The 17,064-nt window shown below is 28.4% G+C and overlaps 2 protein-coding genes across 3 annotated transcripts; one reads left to right on the top strand and one right to left on the bottom strand.

Annotated features, from left to right (window-relative positions):
• Positions 1-5,033: 5,033 nt before the first annotated feature.
• On the top strand, positions 5,034-6,387 carry LOC116406241 (nuclear transcription factor Y subunit B-like). The gene has a single exon (XM_031889959.1). It carries the CDS (start codon positions 5,155-5,157, stop codon positions 5,830-5,832), a length of 678 nt encoding a protein of 225 aa, XP_031745819.1. The 5' UTR covers positions 5,034-5,154; the 3' UTR covers positions 5,833-6,387.
• Positions 6,388-7,437: 1,050 nt separating this feature from the next.
• Positions 7,438-12,023, bottom strand: LOC116401614 (protein HEAT INTOLERANT 4-like). Of its 2 annotated transcripts, none has more exons than XR_004219268.1 (14): positions 11,634-12,023; positions 11,061-11,099; positions 10,918-10,971; positions 10,757-10,820; positions 10,537-10,595; positions 9,981-10,105; positions 9,839-9,898; positions 9,630-9,688; positions 9,291-9,370; positions 9,046-9,084; positions 8,844-8,906; positions 8,713-8,774; positions 8,500-8,628; positions 7,438-7,978 (listed from the first exon to the last, which is right to left on the bottom strand). XR_004219268.1 is itself a non-coding variant. In XM_004149100.3 (14 exons), the coding sequence occupies exons 1-14, from the start codon at positions 11,781-11,783 to the stop codon at positions 7,931-7,933; spliced, it is 1,017 nt and encodes a 338-aa protein (XP_004149148.1). In that variant the 5' UTR covers positions 11,784-12,021; the 3' UTR covers positions 7,458-7,930. The 2 variants fall into 2 exon arrangements, 1 of the variants encoding a protein (XP_004149148.1); XM_004149100.3 differs by having other exon boundaries at positions 7,458-7,978; positions 8,713-8,760; positions 11,634-12,021.
• Between the last annotated feature and the right edge of the window lie 5,041 nt (positions 12,024-17,064).

Genomic DNA, 17,064 nt, shown 5'->3' with positions numbered 1-17,064 from the left:
TTGAGACGGTAAAGATCTTATGTTGAATAGAAGTATTTAAAATCAATAACTTGAATTACATAAATGGATGAATTTGTAACTCTTCTATGTTTTTGTTTTTAAAACTAATTAATTTGATATCTTCCTTCAAAACCTGTAATAAATACCATAGATATTTAATGGTTCCAGTTTGGAGACGTATCAAGGCCTTCGAACTAGTTAGTTTGGCTACCTCGAAAGATTCAAATGGGTTGTTAAACCCATGTATACCCCTAAAATCTACTATTACGAGAGAGAAAATAGGAAAATCCTCCATCTTCGATAACGTGTTGAAGTTTTAAATTTTTGTTTGTATTGTAACTAAATAAAACTACTCAAGATTAAAAATGTGAAGTTGAGCTTTAAAGCAACTAAGTATATAAGAATCTAGAGAAGAGAATAAACAAGTACAAAAGTTTCAAATGATGTTTATCAAACTTATAATTTGTATGCTTCATTCATAAGGCAAAACTTTTTAAAGTTGACATGGCTTTTATTTCTTAAAAGTATATATGTTACTAATTATTTTTAAGAAATTCTATTGATTTACTTATTTAAATGTCCTATATTTACAATAATTAAATATATATATATATATAATAATGAGCTTGAATTACTTGTCAACGTGATTATTATAATCTCTATTTATCACCTATCAAAGTTTTTTATATGTTTAAAATTTAGTAGTACGTTTTAGATTTAAATTATACCTTATAACTTTTTAAAGTTTAAATTCAACCTACATTTCAATTTTTAGATTTATACTTTCAAAATTTTATTGTATTGGTAACTATTTAGATTCATGTGATATCAAACGTAAGAAAATGTAAAAAAAAAATGTTTAATTTTTTCAAAATCAAAAATAAAAATTCAAATACTTATAAAAGTGTTAGGTTTTAAATTGAGTTTTTTTTTTTTTTTTATCCGCATTTAAACTAAGACGTAAATTTTAACTAAGAATTGGAATGTTTTTAAATAATATAGAAACTATAATGAAAAATAGGACATTTAAGAGGCGAAATTAGGACTAAAGCACAAAGGTCCAAAAAGAATCTTGAGAACTAAAGTATAATAATCACAAAAAATTAGGTAGCTTTTATTTTAATCATCCAACTTTATTAGTAGCTATTGTATGTTTTTTTTTATATGTAATTAAATAAATTTTAGATATATTATTTATTAATTTGTCACAGTAATATAAAATAAAATTTAGAAAAAGAAAAAAGGGAAAAGAGAAAAGAGAGAAAAGTGAAGTAGAAGTAATTGGGTGAGTGTTTGGTGATCTTTAATTTGTATCCTCCTTTTTTGGTCCGTACAAAGTTGATTATACTATTCCATTTCCATTTTGTATTATATATAATTTTATGAGGAAACATTTGGTATAATATAATTTTTATTGTGTATATATATATTTTTTGTGTAGGAAACATTTGGTATATAATATAATTAGTAAACCAAAAGCTTTTCTAAAATATACCAATGTCTCCAAAAGGACAGAATTAGCATGTAAGTATTTTTAAGTACACTCATTATTTCAATTCTCTCAACATTTCTCAAACCATAAGGTTCCTTTTACATCCCCTTTCTTTAATAAATAAATAATACATTTTGTTCTTTTTTATTGTATTTAAAGTATACACCATCGTATACTATAAATTAATGATTACATTCTTCTTAAATAATATAAGAATACATCATGCTACTTTCCAAACACTTCATGTCTTATCTTATTTCCAACACTAAAATGATAGTTCCAGTTAAACTTTGTGACCTATTAAGATCTCCTATGAGATCAATTACCCTAACAAGAGCATACATCTCTAAGAAACAAATACAATGTCTTATCGGTTAACATCAAACTCAATTATAAAAAAATTGTCTTTAAGATATTATTTTGGCCAAATCTAAAGATCGAGACAAACTTAGCTTAACAAAACAAAACCTAATGTAAATTGTAAAGTGTTTTCTTTATAAAAATAAAAGTAATAATAAAGATTAAATAGATACGAATATCCCATTCAATTACATGTTAAATGAAAATTTAAAGATTATTTTATTTGTTTTTTCAAGAGGAAAAGATTAAAATAATATAATTTTAGTAGCACTTTCAATTATATAAATTTTAGTAAAGTTTTCCATATTTAACAAAATATTTATTTGATTATTTGATTTTTTTTTGTTCTACATAGTATAAATAGTTTGTCAATTTCTCTATTTTTTAAAATATGTTTGAATTTTAATCTAGTGGAAGAAAGACCCTATAAATATATTAATATATGTTATGGAAATTTATATTATATATTATATACAAAATAAATATATAATTAGGTTTGAGATTTGATTGTTTGTATGAATTTATATTATATATTTATATATATAAAATAAATATATAATTAAGTTTGAGATTTCATTCTTCATTTTTTACCTCTAATTCTTTTTAAAATGCTAAGTTAAAACTTCAAAATGAATAAATAATACAATTAAGAATTTCTCTTTTTTCATTGATATATATATATATATATGTATGTGTGTATATATATATATATATATATCCTTTGAATTTTATCCCATTAAACCTACCTTAAATGGGGTTGATTCCTTCTCTAAGAAAACAGTCCAAAAAATAACAGAAATCTGCATAACAAAATACCTAAAATAATAACGTGAAAGAAAGTTAGATATAATGATAAAAAGAGGAATGGTCATTTCAAACCTTTCGTGTATAAATAATCTCCAATAAATCAAAGCTAAGAGAACCATTTTTTATATGTTGAATATAAGAATTTTCGGCCCCCACCAATTTGGATGAACCATTTAGATCCATCAAATTTGTCACCTAAACTCATAAAGTGAATAATCCCTTTGACATTTCTCTTTTAATTAAACCAAATCTCACACACACACACATATGGATACACTCACTCACATCCTTTCTACTCTTTCATTTTTTAGTACAACGCATCTACGAGATTGAACTTCAACCTCTAGAGAAGAAGGTCGTGTCAAACCGTTGATGATATTAAATATTAATTAAGGTCCACACATTGATCTAGAGAAAAAAGAAAAAAGAAAGTATTTAAATAATCATAGAGTTGGGAGATTCATACTTTTAACATCTTGATTTGATACTATATGTCTACACTAATTGAGTAATTATGTTGATGTGGTTATTCAAATGTTTGAATCATTCCAAATATGTCCAAAATCCTAATAAACTTCAATTATATATAATTAAACATTCTTTAGTCTCGTGAATGAATACTATTACTTAAATATTGATGTGACATACCTATGATTCGATAGAACTTACCATAGAGAGATTGTGGTAATTAGATTAAGTCAAGATAAGTCTAGTTTGCATTTATTTTAATCCGTTGCTTCCAATTTTTGAAGGAAAAATTAAGATACGTAAGCATTTACTATTTACTATTTTATGATTGACATTTGATTGAAGTACTACGGTATAAAAAAGTAAAAAATAGGTATAGTTCGAAATACATCAAACTATTTTTTCGAAATGAATGGGTATAATAGCGTTACATCTTCTAAACGTTATTGAAAAGTGAAAAGAAATGGGGTTGGAATTTGGAAGAGATAAAGGAGAAATGGACATGCATAGATGAAAGTTTAGTCAAAAGAAAAACCTTTTTATTATTCCACCTTTTACATTATCTTATTTCATTTGTCATTTAAATGACTTCTCTTAATTAGTTAATTAATTCACTATTAATTATTTGAAAATAAATCTTTATCATATAAATCTCTTTTCGCCTAATTTTATACACTAAAAACAGCTTCTAAGATCAGAAATTGAAAGTATATATGCCACCGAATGTGACATTATGTATTTATCTTTAAATCTTACATACTCACAACTTATAACGCTTCAAAAATTAAAAATTTAGAATTTGTTTGAAATAATTTTGTAATTACTTAAAAATAGTTTATGTTTGAAAAGCCATTTCAACCAAGTTCTTGACCCAAACCATAACGTTAGAAAAATGTAGATTTTAATAATTAAAGCATGCATTCATGTTCATTTTTATTAATTTTAAAATCGTGAAAAATCTCATTCCACAATTATTTAAATTTTAAAATTTATGTTACTAAAAAAATTGGATCGGTTCTTCTCGTTATTCAAATTAATTCTTCTTCATTGGAGAGGAAAAAAAACATTTCAAATTTACCAATTAAATTCATTTTTTATAAAAAAAAATATATAAATTAATCATTGCTATTAATTTTCAAAATCATATGGTTGATATAACCTAAGTTTTCTTCTTTCTTTTTTTTTTTTATTTGAAAAAGGAAGTTATATATATTTTAAAATGAGTCCATTAATTTGGTACCCTTTTTATAGATAGACATCACAAATATAAAGAATGGAATTCTGCAACATACTATCACTTGAAAGGAATAAAGATGTCCTAACTACTACTACTACTTCACTAATAATAGAAACTCCTCATTCTAACTTTACATCTTTTTTCCTTTTTTTATAAAACCCAAAATAATTAAATAAATAATACTCCACTAAACAATACCTTAGTTTATTAAAGAAATATGTATTTAACTAAATACCTCTTCAAGACTATAATAGTTGCAAATATAGTACAATACAAAAACATTTGTAAGTATTATCAATATAGAGAGATAGTATTATTGGTTCCATGTAGAAAATAATAGTGTGTTTGTAATTCATTTAAAGTGTTTATTATACATAATCATAAATTGAGTAAAAATGTTAATGGTTAAGGTTAAAAAGTGCAATGAATTGGAAGTCTTATATCTGTTGAAGTAAAGAATAAAAGGGTACAAATCACATTAAAATTTGCCTCAAACTCAAAAAAATGTATGCTTAAGATTCCACCTCTTGGAAGACCATTCTTTGCCATTATTCTAATCACCAATAATTTATTTCATTTTATCTTACTCTATTTATTTATATTTATTTATATTTCTCTTTTTCCCATTTTTCTGTCAAAATCAAACCGCCTTTCCTCTTTAATTTAATTTCTCATCTCTTCTCCTTTAAATTCCCCAACACAAACCCACTTTCCACCACCACCACCAATCCCCCCACCGGAATTCCGCTCCTCCATCACCCTCCCCGGCCAAACCCATCCGCCATTCGCCATGAGCGGCCAGAAACGTAACTTCATGGCCACCACCGCTGTCGTCAGCCCCGTTGGCAGTCCCACCTCCGGCAACATCTCCGACAGCTCAACAAAAGAACAAGACAGGTTCCTTCCGATCGCAAACGTGAGCCGAATCATGAAGAAATCTCTTCCGGCTAACGCGAAAATCTCGAAAGAAGCTAAAGAAACAGTCCAAGAATGTGTGTCGGAGTTCATCAGCTTCATCACCGGGGAAGCCTCCGACAAGTGTCAAAGGGAAAAACGGAAGACGATCAACGGAGACGATTTGCTGTGGGCTATGACTACTTTAGGGTTCGAGAATTACGTTGGCCCTTTGAAGATTTATCTCAACAAATACAGAGAAACAGAGGAAGAAAAACATTCTTTAGCTAGACAAGAGGATCCTTCTTTGTCTCCGCCAAAATCCGCCGCTGAACACATTATTGGAGGGAAATCGGCGAATTCGGTGATGGATTTTCAGAATTTCAATTCTGGGTTTTATTCATTGGGGAATCAAATTCAAAATCAGGGAAATCAGAAGAGTTTCAACATAATCGATGGCGTTGGATTTGGGGAAAATTTGAGGGGTTTCAATATAAATGGAGTTCATGAAAATGGAGAAGGAAATCGAGCTCGAGCCATGGCGGCTCATCTTCAACAGAGCTCCGGTTGGTGATTACAAATTTTAATATACAAAATTAGAATTAAGTTTATAAAACTTCATAAATAGTAGTAAAAAAATTCATAAATAAAGTTTTAAACTCTAAACTTCAAATTATAGTCACTATTTTAACTCATATAGATATATATTCTAAACATGAACTTCAAAGGCTAAAGAGGGGGAAAAAAGATTGGTTTTTTCTTTCTTTCTTTTTTATTTTTGGGTTAAATTTCGATCTTACTTTTAGATTAAATTAAGGAGGATTTTACCGTAGTTTAATACATTTTTATGAGTTAGTGTATGGTATTTAGAGAGGAAGAGAGTGATTTCTTTTTATTTTATGTTTTTCTTTTCTTTTTTTTTCTTTTGGTTATAAAAGTGATGGGACGTGGGATTTGAATCTAGAATGAATACTTTAAAGTAAGAGTGGCATTTGTCACAATATATTATGCTATTTGACTTTATTCTAAATCACATTTAATTTCTTGGTCTCAAGGTACTTACTTGGTTTTTGCTTAAGTTTTCTTGTTATCAATTATGGGAATATATGGTAGTTTGACCACATTCTAATTCTCTTCTTTTTTTTTTCTTTTTCTGGTTAGAAAATATTTTATTATGTTTAATCTCATACATTTATAATTGTTTGCTTAACCAATCAAAACATCAATCATTATTTGACTTGTAATATCACTCTAAAATAATGAAAATAAAATAAAATTATTTTCATGCAATTGAATGTCAAACATAGGTAAGGGTAAATTTTAATGAAGTATTGTATAATATTGATGTCAAACATGAATGTAACTCGTGAATGATACTACTTATCTCTCAAAGTTGAACACTTCAATTCCCCATAGACTATTGAACTAAACTAGAATCATTCAAAAAGATTGCCGCAGCTTTCATCTACTTATAGCAAGTCCTTGCTTTTTATACAATCAGAAAATTATCATGTTGTGTTGTCCTTCACTTATAATCAATTGGTTGAATATTATGATCGAAAAGGGGTGATATCTTCTAGCATGTATTTAGATATTGAGAAAATTGAAATGTTTGCAAAAGGAACACAGCATAGAAACATTTATAAATATAGCACAAAGCAAAAAGAAATTATAAATAGCAAAATTTAAATCTATTTCATAGAATCTATCATCAATATGACCATATCACTTCCGCTAATACAAGTCTATAAATAATCACAGTTTATTTACAATTCTACAAAAATATTTCTACACTTAATGATGTATTCTAAAAAAGTGATGCTACTGCAATTGTCCTCTATTTATACAAGTGTACTATATAAATGAGGATGCTCTTCATCATTAGTAACTCTTGTATAAGAGTTTCAAAAACTTGAAGTGGGTAAACTGAGGCTACCAAAAAACGCCATATCAATGCTTGACGTTGAAGCTAAGAGAAAAATGTTAATAATATATGCTTTTGGACGTTTAAGGAGTAACATAGACCACCAAATTAATATTTGTAAGGGAACACTAAAACTAATTTGATAAATAGAACACTACAATCAATCCTACGATCTAAGTATACAAGCGAATAAAAGGGCATAAGATATTAAGTAACGATAGCTTTTTGGTTGTAAGGAAGGAAACAAAGAAAACAAACACAAACTAATAGAAGAATTTATTCTTGGAGGTTGTAAACAATGTATATATATATTTATATATATATCCTTCAAAAACCAATGCAGTGAACACGTCTGTTCTTGGAGGTTGTAGAACTCAGACTATGGTTATACAAAACTGAAATGATGGAATAATTAACAAAATTACACCAAGATATTCCAACTAAGAGGTGAGTGAGATTCTAAGTCCTTTTTTTCTGGTAACGGCATTAAGAATTTAAGAAAAGAACGAAAAAACGATTGAAGACACAAAGCGTGATCCTAAATAGTACAGCAGCCTACCTAAAGAGTTTGGAGGGTATTGCTCAAGATCCCGTCATTTTTTCTTGCTAGATCAATAAAAGAAGTCAATAGGCATTGGCGTCTCAGTTTTGGCATAACAGAAGCAATACCTTCGAATGTTGAGCAAGATGTGGAACGAAGTGGAGCTTCGTAACAATTTCTATCTTGTGCTAGCCATGGTATGAGATATCACAGAACTTCATGAGCCTTTCCGTAGTACCTATTTATAAATGGAGCCTGGAAAGCCCTAAATGTTAGCGTACATTGCAAAATGAGGGCAAAACCATGTGAGAGGAAATTACTTATTGAGATTGTTGAGAATGTATCATTAAAATATTGGAATTTATGGCTTTAACTCTTTCCTTTTTTTAGTCATTTACAATTTTCATTGATATTTATTGACCAATAGGTCAACCATGCTCGGTTGTAAATGTGTATTAGCTTAAATGAGTATGAAGGGAAAGCAACTGGATTACTGGTTAAAGAGGTAAATAATTCATAGCTATAGGCATACAATATATGCCATGCATGAGCTAGAAAGAGTACTTAGAGAATGTCAGCTGATAAGGAGTGAGCTTCAAAAATCATATTCCTTAAGTTCAGGTTTGGAAAGGATGAGAAGCTCTCTAATATTTTGTAATAGTTGGTAGTTTGTAGCATTGTTCATAAATTGAAATGAGGTTTATAAAAAGATGCAGTTCAAGATCGAACTTCTCACTTGTCATTAGCCGAGAGGCTTAAAGCAGAGTTAATCTTACCTTAACATTGGATATATCGGGTGAATCAGGTGTTTGTACAGGGTAGAACTTGTAAAATTTCATCTTCTCGAATGCTTCCTTAGTTTCATTGCTCATTTCCTCAATGGCCTTTTTCCGTGCTTCCCTAGCCTGAAGGAAAACTGAATAAGATATGTATGCAATTGTAACTTTATTACAAAACAGGTATAACAACAATATGACTACGACGTTTACCTCTCTATTAGCTTTCTTGGCCTCTCTAACTTTCTCCCTTACAAAATCCTAAAAATCGAGAACTGTCATCAGGTAAGCTTTTATAAAGATAAATAACAGTAACGTGGCTACAACACTAGACAAACTATTACCTTGAAGGCATCCTTTTGACTTTCAGATAATTCTTCTTCCTCAATCAACTTATCCGTGAACTCCTGAAGACACATGAAAAAAAAAGCATAAAGATAAAACTCTAGGGAAATTTCCAGTGAAAGAGAACTTTCAGAAACGATCGGCAACCTATGCTATTAAAAGGTAATAATTAAGACAGTCATTTGAATTAATAACTTGTACCTCGAGTTCATCAAATTCCCAATCAAATTCACAGAAAACCTGCAGATAACAAAAATGTTAAACTTACATATAGATTTTGCAGTACTCTTGCATGATCATCCTAATCCAAATGGGCATCAAAATCTGAAAATATGAGCATATATATTTCAGATTGTGAAAAAGATGCTCATGCTCAACTAATCTATTCCCTACATACTATGCATTCATGAGCCTTTTTTAAAAAACAGCATGGATTAAAAGCTTACTGGCTTTGGGTCTACTGGGAAAATAATTGGAACCTCAGTGCTTTGTTCAAATTCATCATCCTTAAAGGGTTGGTAAAAGTCTGCCAGAAAAGGAAGAAAAAAAAGCATGAGGTATGTATATGACAAACTTATATAGACTTAAATGATAACCATTAGTCAGATTATCTAGATGGCATTAAAAATCAGTAGAATGCCTGGGTAGAAAATTACAGTTAGAGATAATTTTTTCTAATCAAGGAGATATTTCATTTTCTCTTCGCAAAAACTTTCAGCTCTTCCCCTCTCATGCAACAAAAATATCAATCATGAAATTAGCAACCAAATGGTTGAAGAACTTACAGGGTAAGCAATACTCATATTTCTTGAGACGATCTATTTTTAAATGCTTCAAAGCAGCTCTGCAAAAATATTTACACAAGCATCAGGTCATTTGTAAAGAAAAACAATTGAAGGTTAGTAATAAACAAACTTTTGTTGAAGTAGTATTTCAAAAATAATAACTACATCGAAAAAGAAGTGGAGAGTCATGCTCGTAGTCATATTAGTACCTTCTCTGAGTGCAGCTGAGGATGAATATTTGAGATTTCAATTTATCAACTCTTCTATCTCTGAAGAAGAATTAGATAGCATGATCAATAATAAAACTTATTTAGAATCTAAAAGATGCTATGAAAAATCACAAATTAAGACCTCTTCTCCAGGGGAATATAAGGAACCCAGTCCATTTTCATCTGCTTCATGGGAATTATCTCTTCAGCCTCTCTTTGAACAGAATTGATGCCAATTTTATCAGAAGGTGGGAAAGGAGATGCAACCTGTAGAACCATAAAACAAATAGCTGTACGATTTAAATTCCATGGCAGTACGGCGGATGTAACAACTGAGAAAAGTAAAAATTAATTGATAATTTCTTTCAGTTTGGTATTTTATTTGTTCTACGGTTGTTGGTGAATTAACATGGCTACTATCAGAAACTATAACTTGACATGACAGAGGGCAAAAGGCAAGAGACATTGCATAAAGGAAACGATAAGTATTTTCTAGGAAATCTCAGTATTAATCCTGCCATCTAAATATATGAAAAGATAAAAGGACATATGGAAAGGCAAAAGTTCCAAGGCCTTCTTGCCATCTAGATCAAAACCCCACTAACTATACATTTCAAGAAGCATTCGCGTATGGATTATGTATAAAAATAATAAACAACCGACACCATAAAAATATTAATAGAAATATAATGACTTACAGCCACCACAACAGGTATGCATATAACTTTATTTTCTCCCTTGAAAGGAACCAATTGAGCTGCACAAAACAGTAATCAACATAAATAGACTACAAAAAAAAAAAAGGTAATGAGAGAACTTTTGAATGGGGTTGGAACAACATAGTAGACCTTGATAAAGTTATCTTGTATATATTTGTAACATATAAAATAAGATTCTTAGTCAAGCTAAGCTACTTACGCTCTGTACAACCAAATAGATAAACCTTCTCGCCATACAACTTTCCTCCCTCTTCAAATGCATCCTGACAATAATTGCAAATGTTATATCACCTATTATAGTAAATTCACCGAAAAAGGGAAAAAAAACACTATTGGACTGTGAGAGATTATCAAACTCACTTCCAGATTTGAGAAATTCCAGTTGAATTGATAAACCGAGTCCAATTGATCCCACTGAAATAAAAAAAAACACATAAACGTATAAGCAACCGAACAATGAGACTTCTGACAAGAAGATACAAGCACCGTTGTTTACACCAGACCTCTGTCCCAACAGGAAATGCTGCTTTCCACAAATCTTCCTGCATTCAGTAATTGCTATTCGTAAATCAAGAGAAAATATTAATTCGCAAACCACAAACAGTCGAATTTTCCAAAAAGAACACCAATGCAGGTAACGTCAAAACTACTGAAAACAACCATCTGGGTCCAAAAGCTTGCTAAAAACATTTTTAAAAAAACAAACAAACTTCATTTCCAAGTTCAAGTAAATCATTAACAAAGCAAAATACAAAAGTTTATTGAAGCTCGTACTTTCTAACACTGTATCATTCAAGAAACCCAGAAGAGCAAATGAAACTATCCCAACAAACAATTTGCCACCTACAAAGATCCATTACAGTACTTAGACACAACCAACATTATCCCCTGCTCAATTTCCCACTAAAAAGAAAAATGAAAAAAAATGGAGAATCGAATAATTCATAACATTGGGAACTCAAGACCCATTTAAGAAATTAAAGAAACCCCAACAAAATGACAACCAAAACTAGCTAAAGACTCAAAAGAGACTGCAACACAAAATCTTGCAGTAAGAACAGCAGAATATAGAATACCATGTTACGCTTATCCTCAAAATACTCGGGTTCGGATTCGGGTTTGGGGAGCTTAGTCCGCTTGGCACGAGATGGGGCTTTGTCGGGCTTAGGTTCCGCAGGTTTATCCTCTTCCTTTCTAGCTGCTTTTCTTTTAGTACCTTTCCTCATTGTGTTCAAAAACTGAGTAGGAAAACGAACGAGAATGCGAAGAAGAAGGAGAAGAGAATGGTGCGGCGGATTGAAACCGAAGGATCCGGATTAGAAATTGCGAATGTAGAGGGAAAAAGGATGGAGATGATAAGTGAGAGAGAGAGAGAGGAAGAGAGAGAATTAGGGTTTTTGAAATTGGGGATTTTGAGCGTAAGATCAACGCCAATGCTTCTTTCCTTCTACCACACAGAGGCGGGACGTCTTTTGCTTGAAATCCAAATTAATTTCAAATTTTCTTTTAACTTTCTTTTCTTTGTTTTTTTTATTAAGTCACACACTGTCTAAATTACTATTATTTCCTTTTTCCACTTTCTATGGGTAACTAAGTATACATTTTTTTTTAATAAATCATTTTAGTCCCTTTCCACATTTTAGTTTAACGCCTCATCATTATTTTTTATTATAATTTATTAAATAATAATAATAAGATTTCTAAAGTTCAATTTTATTTTCTATATTTTTAACAATTTTTCATTGTTATCTATCGGATTTTTTTTAAAAATAATGTGTTTTGTAAAAATATTTTGAAAAATAGGATTGTTGGAAAAGAAATTATAAGAATAAGACTGTTTCCAAAACTATTTTAAAAAATAAGTGTTTTTTTGAAATTGGAGGAAGTCGTATACCCCGACTTCCAAATGAAATTGAACGAAGTCGTGTACGGGGTACACGACTTCCTAAATGTACATGTCAGCACATTTGACCACTTCGCTCCACGTATGCACGAGTTTGACCCACATGGACGGAAGTCGTGTACGGGGTACACGACTTCCTAAATAATTGTTTTTAAAATTATTATATTTTAAAAGATTAACTATTTTTAGAGTAAAAACATTTGTGAAAGACCGATTTTTTTTAAAAATAATGTGTTTTAAAAAATATTTTCAAAATTAGGGTAGTTGAAAATTTATGTTTTTGTTTAAATGTTTAACTTTAAATATGTGAGAATTTTAGTTTTTGTTTAAATGGTCAAATTTTTGATAATTTATATTTATTATGAACAAATTAAAAAAATAAACCAAAGGTAAAACACATCATTAGTGATATCTTATAAGAATTTTTGTTAATTTATTAAATAAATCTTGTGGCTTAAGATAGATTGAGAAAAAAATATTTTGAACGTTTTTTTTAATACTTGGTTCTCTACTTTAAAAATATATATTATATATTGATATTATTAAGAATACTCCTACATCTAAATCATGTATTAGCAACTTCTAATTTATAATTAATTTAAAAAAGTTCAATTTTTTATTTATACAACTTGAATAAGTTCTAGCAAAATTTAAAAACACTTAAATAATAGGAGAAGCTTACAACAAAAAATAAATTATTTTATCAACATAATAATAAAATAAAATAATTAATAAAATAATTTTAACAACAAAATTGTGTCCACGATTTTTAGAAAAGCATACATTTATGACGAAATAGAAGAGGAAAAGTGAAGAGAGGAAGAGAAAGTTTGAAAGGAAAAATGGATGAACCCTATGGTTGATTGGACTGTTGACCGTTGACTCATTGTACGGAAGTCGTGTACGGGGTACACGACTTCCACAATACGCGACAAAATGTGTCAGCTGTACGGGAGTCGTGTACCCGTACACGACTCCAGTCAGAAAACGTGGCCCGGGTCCACGACTCCACTCGGATATCGTAAGCCCGGTCCACGACACCATTTCGATTTGTTGAAGTCGTGTACCCCGTACACGACTTCAGTCACCTATTTTTTAAAATACTTTCCCAACTACCCTATTTTTGTAAATACTTTTACAAAACACATTATTTTTTAAAAAAATCCTTATCTATCACATTTTTATATTGTAAATTGTATTTTCTTACGTTAAAATTATTGTTTTTATTAAATAAGTTTCCATAAAATTTAAATTTAATGGAGTGAATTTAAAATTGATTGAAAATACGATAATTAAAATTGAATCATTAAAAATATATAAACTAAAATTGAACTATAAACAAAAGTGATATTTTAATTTAATAATATTTTTTTATATACCTTTTTTCATTGTGTACTTTAATGTTGAAAGTTAACAATAAAAAAGTATTTATTATGAATCAACTAAAATCGAGGAGATATAAATTTAATGTTTATTGAAATTACCTTCACTAAAATTCTTTCAAAGTATATAAACTAAAATCTAATTCCTTTCTAATCTAAGTCTTACAATAATGTATGGATCAAAATAATACTTGTATCTAACTTTTAAGTTTTTTTATATTGTGATTTGTATTCATTAAAATTTTAAACTTTTTACCATCGCGTATATTATAAATTTTATTTTGAACTCAACGTTGAGTTTATAATAACACCCACAAAGGCAACCTAGAGAGCGATTACAGATTACAAAAAAATAGAAAAGATGATCCTTACTTGTTAGAAGTGATTGACGAATGAGAGAAGATTCAAAAAAGAAAATTGTTCTAGACTCTTCAAAGAGCCAAGTTGAGACAAATGTAGGTAGATAGATAGATACTATGAAGCTTGCTCAAGGTCTAACTTAGAAGGGCTTCATGAAAGCCCAGGTATCAATTAAGAACTTAGAAGGGCTTCATGAAGGCCCACATTTCATGTAATTAACTTTTTCCCTAAGATTTCTCCACCAATTCTGTCAAGTGTAAAGATGAAATCCAGTGTGTATTGTTACTCTCTTGCAAGTGTTTTTCTCTCGTGCTCCCATTATCAGTAACAAAGTAGGGGTTTCATCTTCCATTACTATGCTTACATCTCCTTTCGGTTTTATCTCATCTTACCTTATTTCTAAACAAATACATGATTAAAATAATTAAAATACGTGTAAAATATAAATGCAAAGAGAGAAAAAGTAGAAAAATAGAGTTGGATAAACGTAAAAAGTAAAAGAAATAGAGAAAAATAAAATTCTCTTGTCCACGTGAATAAATAAAACGATAAAAATATGTTTAGTTAATCGATGAATATGCAAAATGCTTTGAGATTTTATTCAACGTTGTTCATATATTTGATACGTGCATCTTAGACTACCAAAATTGGTCAATATTACTTAGTTGGGTTGGATGAAATTTGAAACTAAAACATTTTAGAAAAAAAAATGTGTTTGGAATATGTCATTAACTGTTTAGTTAAAAAAAGTCTTTTTCAAAAGTCAGAGAATTTGATAAACACTTAAAAGATAGTTTTAAAATAATATTTTTTTAGAAAACAAATAAATATGAGTTTTTTTTGGAGAAACAAAATTTACCCAATGTTTTAATTCATGCTTTATTTTTTATTTGTGTGTATTTATTTAACTAATGCATTACTAAACTAAAGTTTCATATATTAAATTACATAATAATAGTATAATATCATAATTCTTATGATCATAATCGTACAAAAACATTTTAGACAAGATTCCACTCCCATTTTTTCATTAATCATGTATATGTCCTTTTGTAATTTAAATGTAATATAGTATACTCTTGCAGTTTTTTGGTTTAAATAAAGCTAACGGCTTAGGATTAAAATTAGATTATTTTCTTAATCTTAAATTTCATTCAATTTTGGACATTATACTATAAAATTGAATCCGACTACGATGAATTATTCATTTCTTATGCGATCATTTAAAATTAGTTATTATTTGGTACATGATCATTTAAATTTAGTTATTATTGGTACACATTTAGGTTTGAAATCTAAACGACGATTGTGTATCAATATTCCAATCATTTTAAAAAAATTACATTTGATATACGATCTTGAATCATATAAGAGTTTGAAAACGAAATGACAGAATAAGAGAAAATAATGATAGAAAGTAAAAGAAAAATTGCAAATATGAAAAGAAATGACAAACCTGAAACATTAAAAAGTTGTATGACATCGTGAGGTTTTTTATTTTGTTACACTATGTAAATATCTTAGTCTTTTGTTATACTGTTGATAATTTTTATTTAATTTTTTTGGTAATTACTAATTAAGTTAGAATTGTAAATAAAAATGTGAATTTGGAAAAGCAAAATGTTTGTATAGTCCCCAACTCGATCTATAAATATACAACATTTGTTAATTCTTTTATCATGCGTTTCATTTCCATTTTTGAAGATTCTAAACTTTTAAGATATTGCAATATGTTTGTCAAATTTTACGTTGTTTGGACGTAGTTCCATTGTTTTATCTAATTTAAGCAAGTTTATTTATTTGAACATTAGTTATTTCGATCTAAATTTTTTATTTTTTTATAAGATGACCGAAGTTATTAATTCTTATATTGTATGCCAATTTATTATGTTCGGAGGTTTAAAGATTAATGATTGAATTATATGTCAATTTCCAGTTTTCGTTTTTTACAATAATAATAATTTTGTAGTTCAAACTATTTTATCCGATATACACAATTTTACTTCTTTTTTTTTTTAACTCTAAAATTGCCGTTAGTAAATGTGTATTATTTTGAAAAACCTTTAAACTAAATGAAAGTTAAATAACAAAAAAATATAGGGACCAAATATATACTTTTCCCTTTGGGTTTAAGAAATCTTATAGTTGATGTTGTCATTAACTAATAAAAAAAATTAAAGATCAAATTGAATGGTTTTCTAAACTTGAAGGGTAAGATTTAAACTCCATTTGATAACACTTTTGGTTTTCAGTCTTTTAAAAACTGAGCCATCAACTTTATTCCAAGCTATTGCTTTCTATGTTTTGTTCATTACAATTTAGAGTTTTTTCAAAATTAGAACAAAAAATATTAAACCACACAAATAGTTCTATTTTTTTTTTTCATTTTTTAATAAAAAAAAAACAGTCTCTATAGAAAATATGAAATCATGGGAAAGAAAGGCACAATTTACAATAATTGAGAATAAAAAATACATATTAAAATTTCATTTTAAAATTTTAAAATAAGTGTTATTTCGTCCGTTGATTTACATATTTTGTAAATACATAAATTGATGGAGAATTTTCAAAAATAAAAATTTTATAAAATAGTTACAAATTATATCATAGATAGTTACTGATATATGTTGTAGTGATAACTATCATTGATATAATCTAAAGTTTATAAATATTTTAATTTATTTTACTATTTTTAAAAAGGTTCTAGATTGAATTATCAACTAAATTATTTATAAAAAAAAAACAATTATTTAAGAAAAAAGCTTTTAAAAACAATTTTTTTAGGATTTTAATAAGTGATGAGTTTGTTTTATAACTAATTAGCTTTTTTTTCTTTGAAACAACAATTATGAACGAAATTTT

This window comes from Cucumis sativus, unplaced genomic scaffold, assembly GCF_000004075.3.
Source record: "Cucumis sativus cultivar 9930 unplaced genomic scaffold, Cucumber_9930_V3 scaffold78, whole genome shotgun sequence".
NCBI lineage: Eukaryota > Viridiplantae > Streptophyta > Magnoliopsida > Cucurbitales > Cucurbitaceae > Cucumis > Cucumis sativus.
This window is presented reverse-complemented; position numbering and strand designations above follow the sequence as displayed.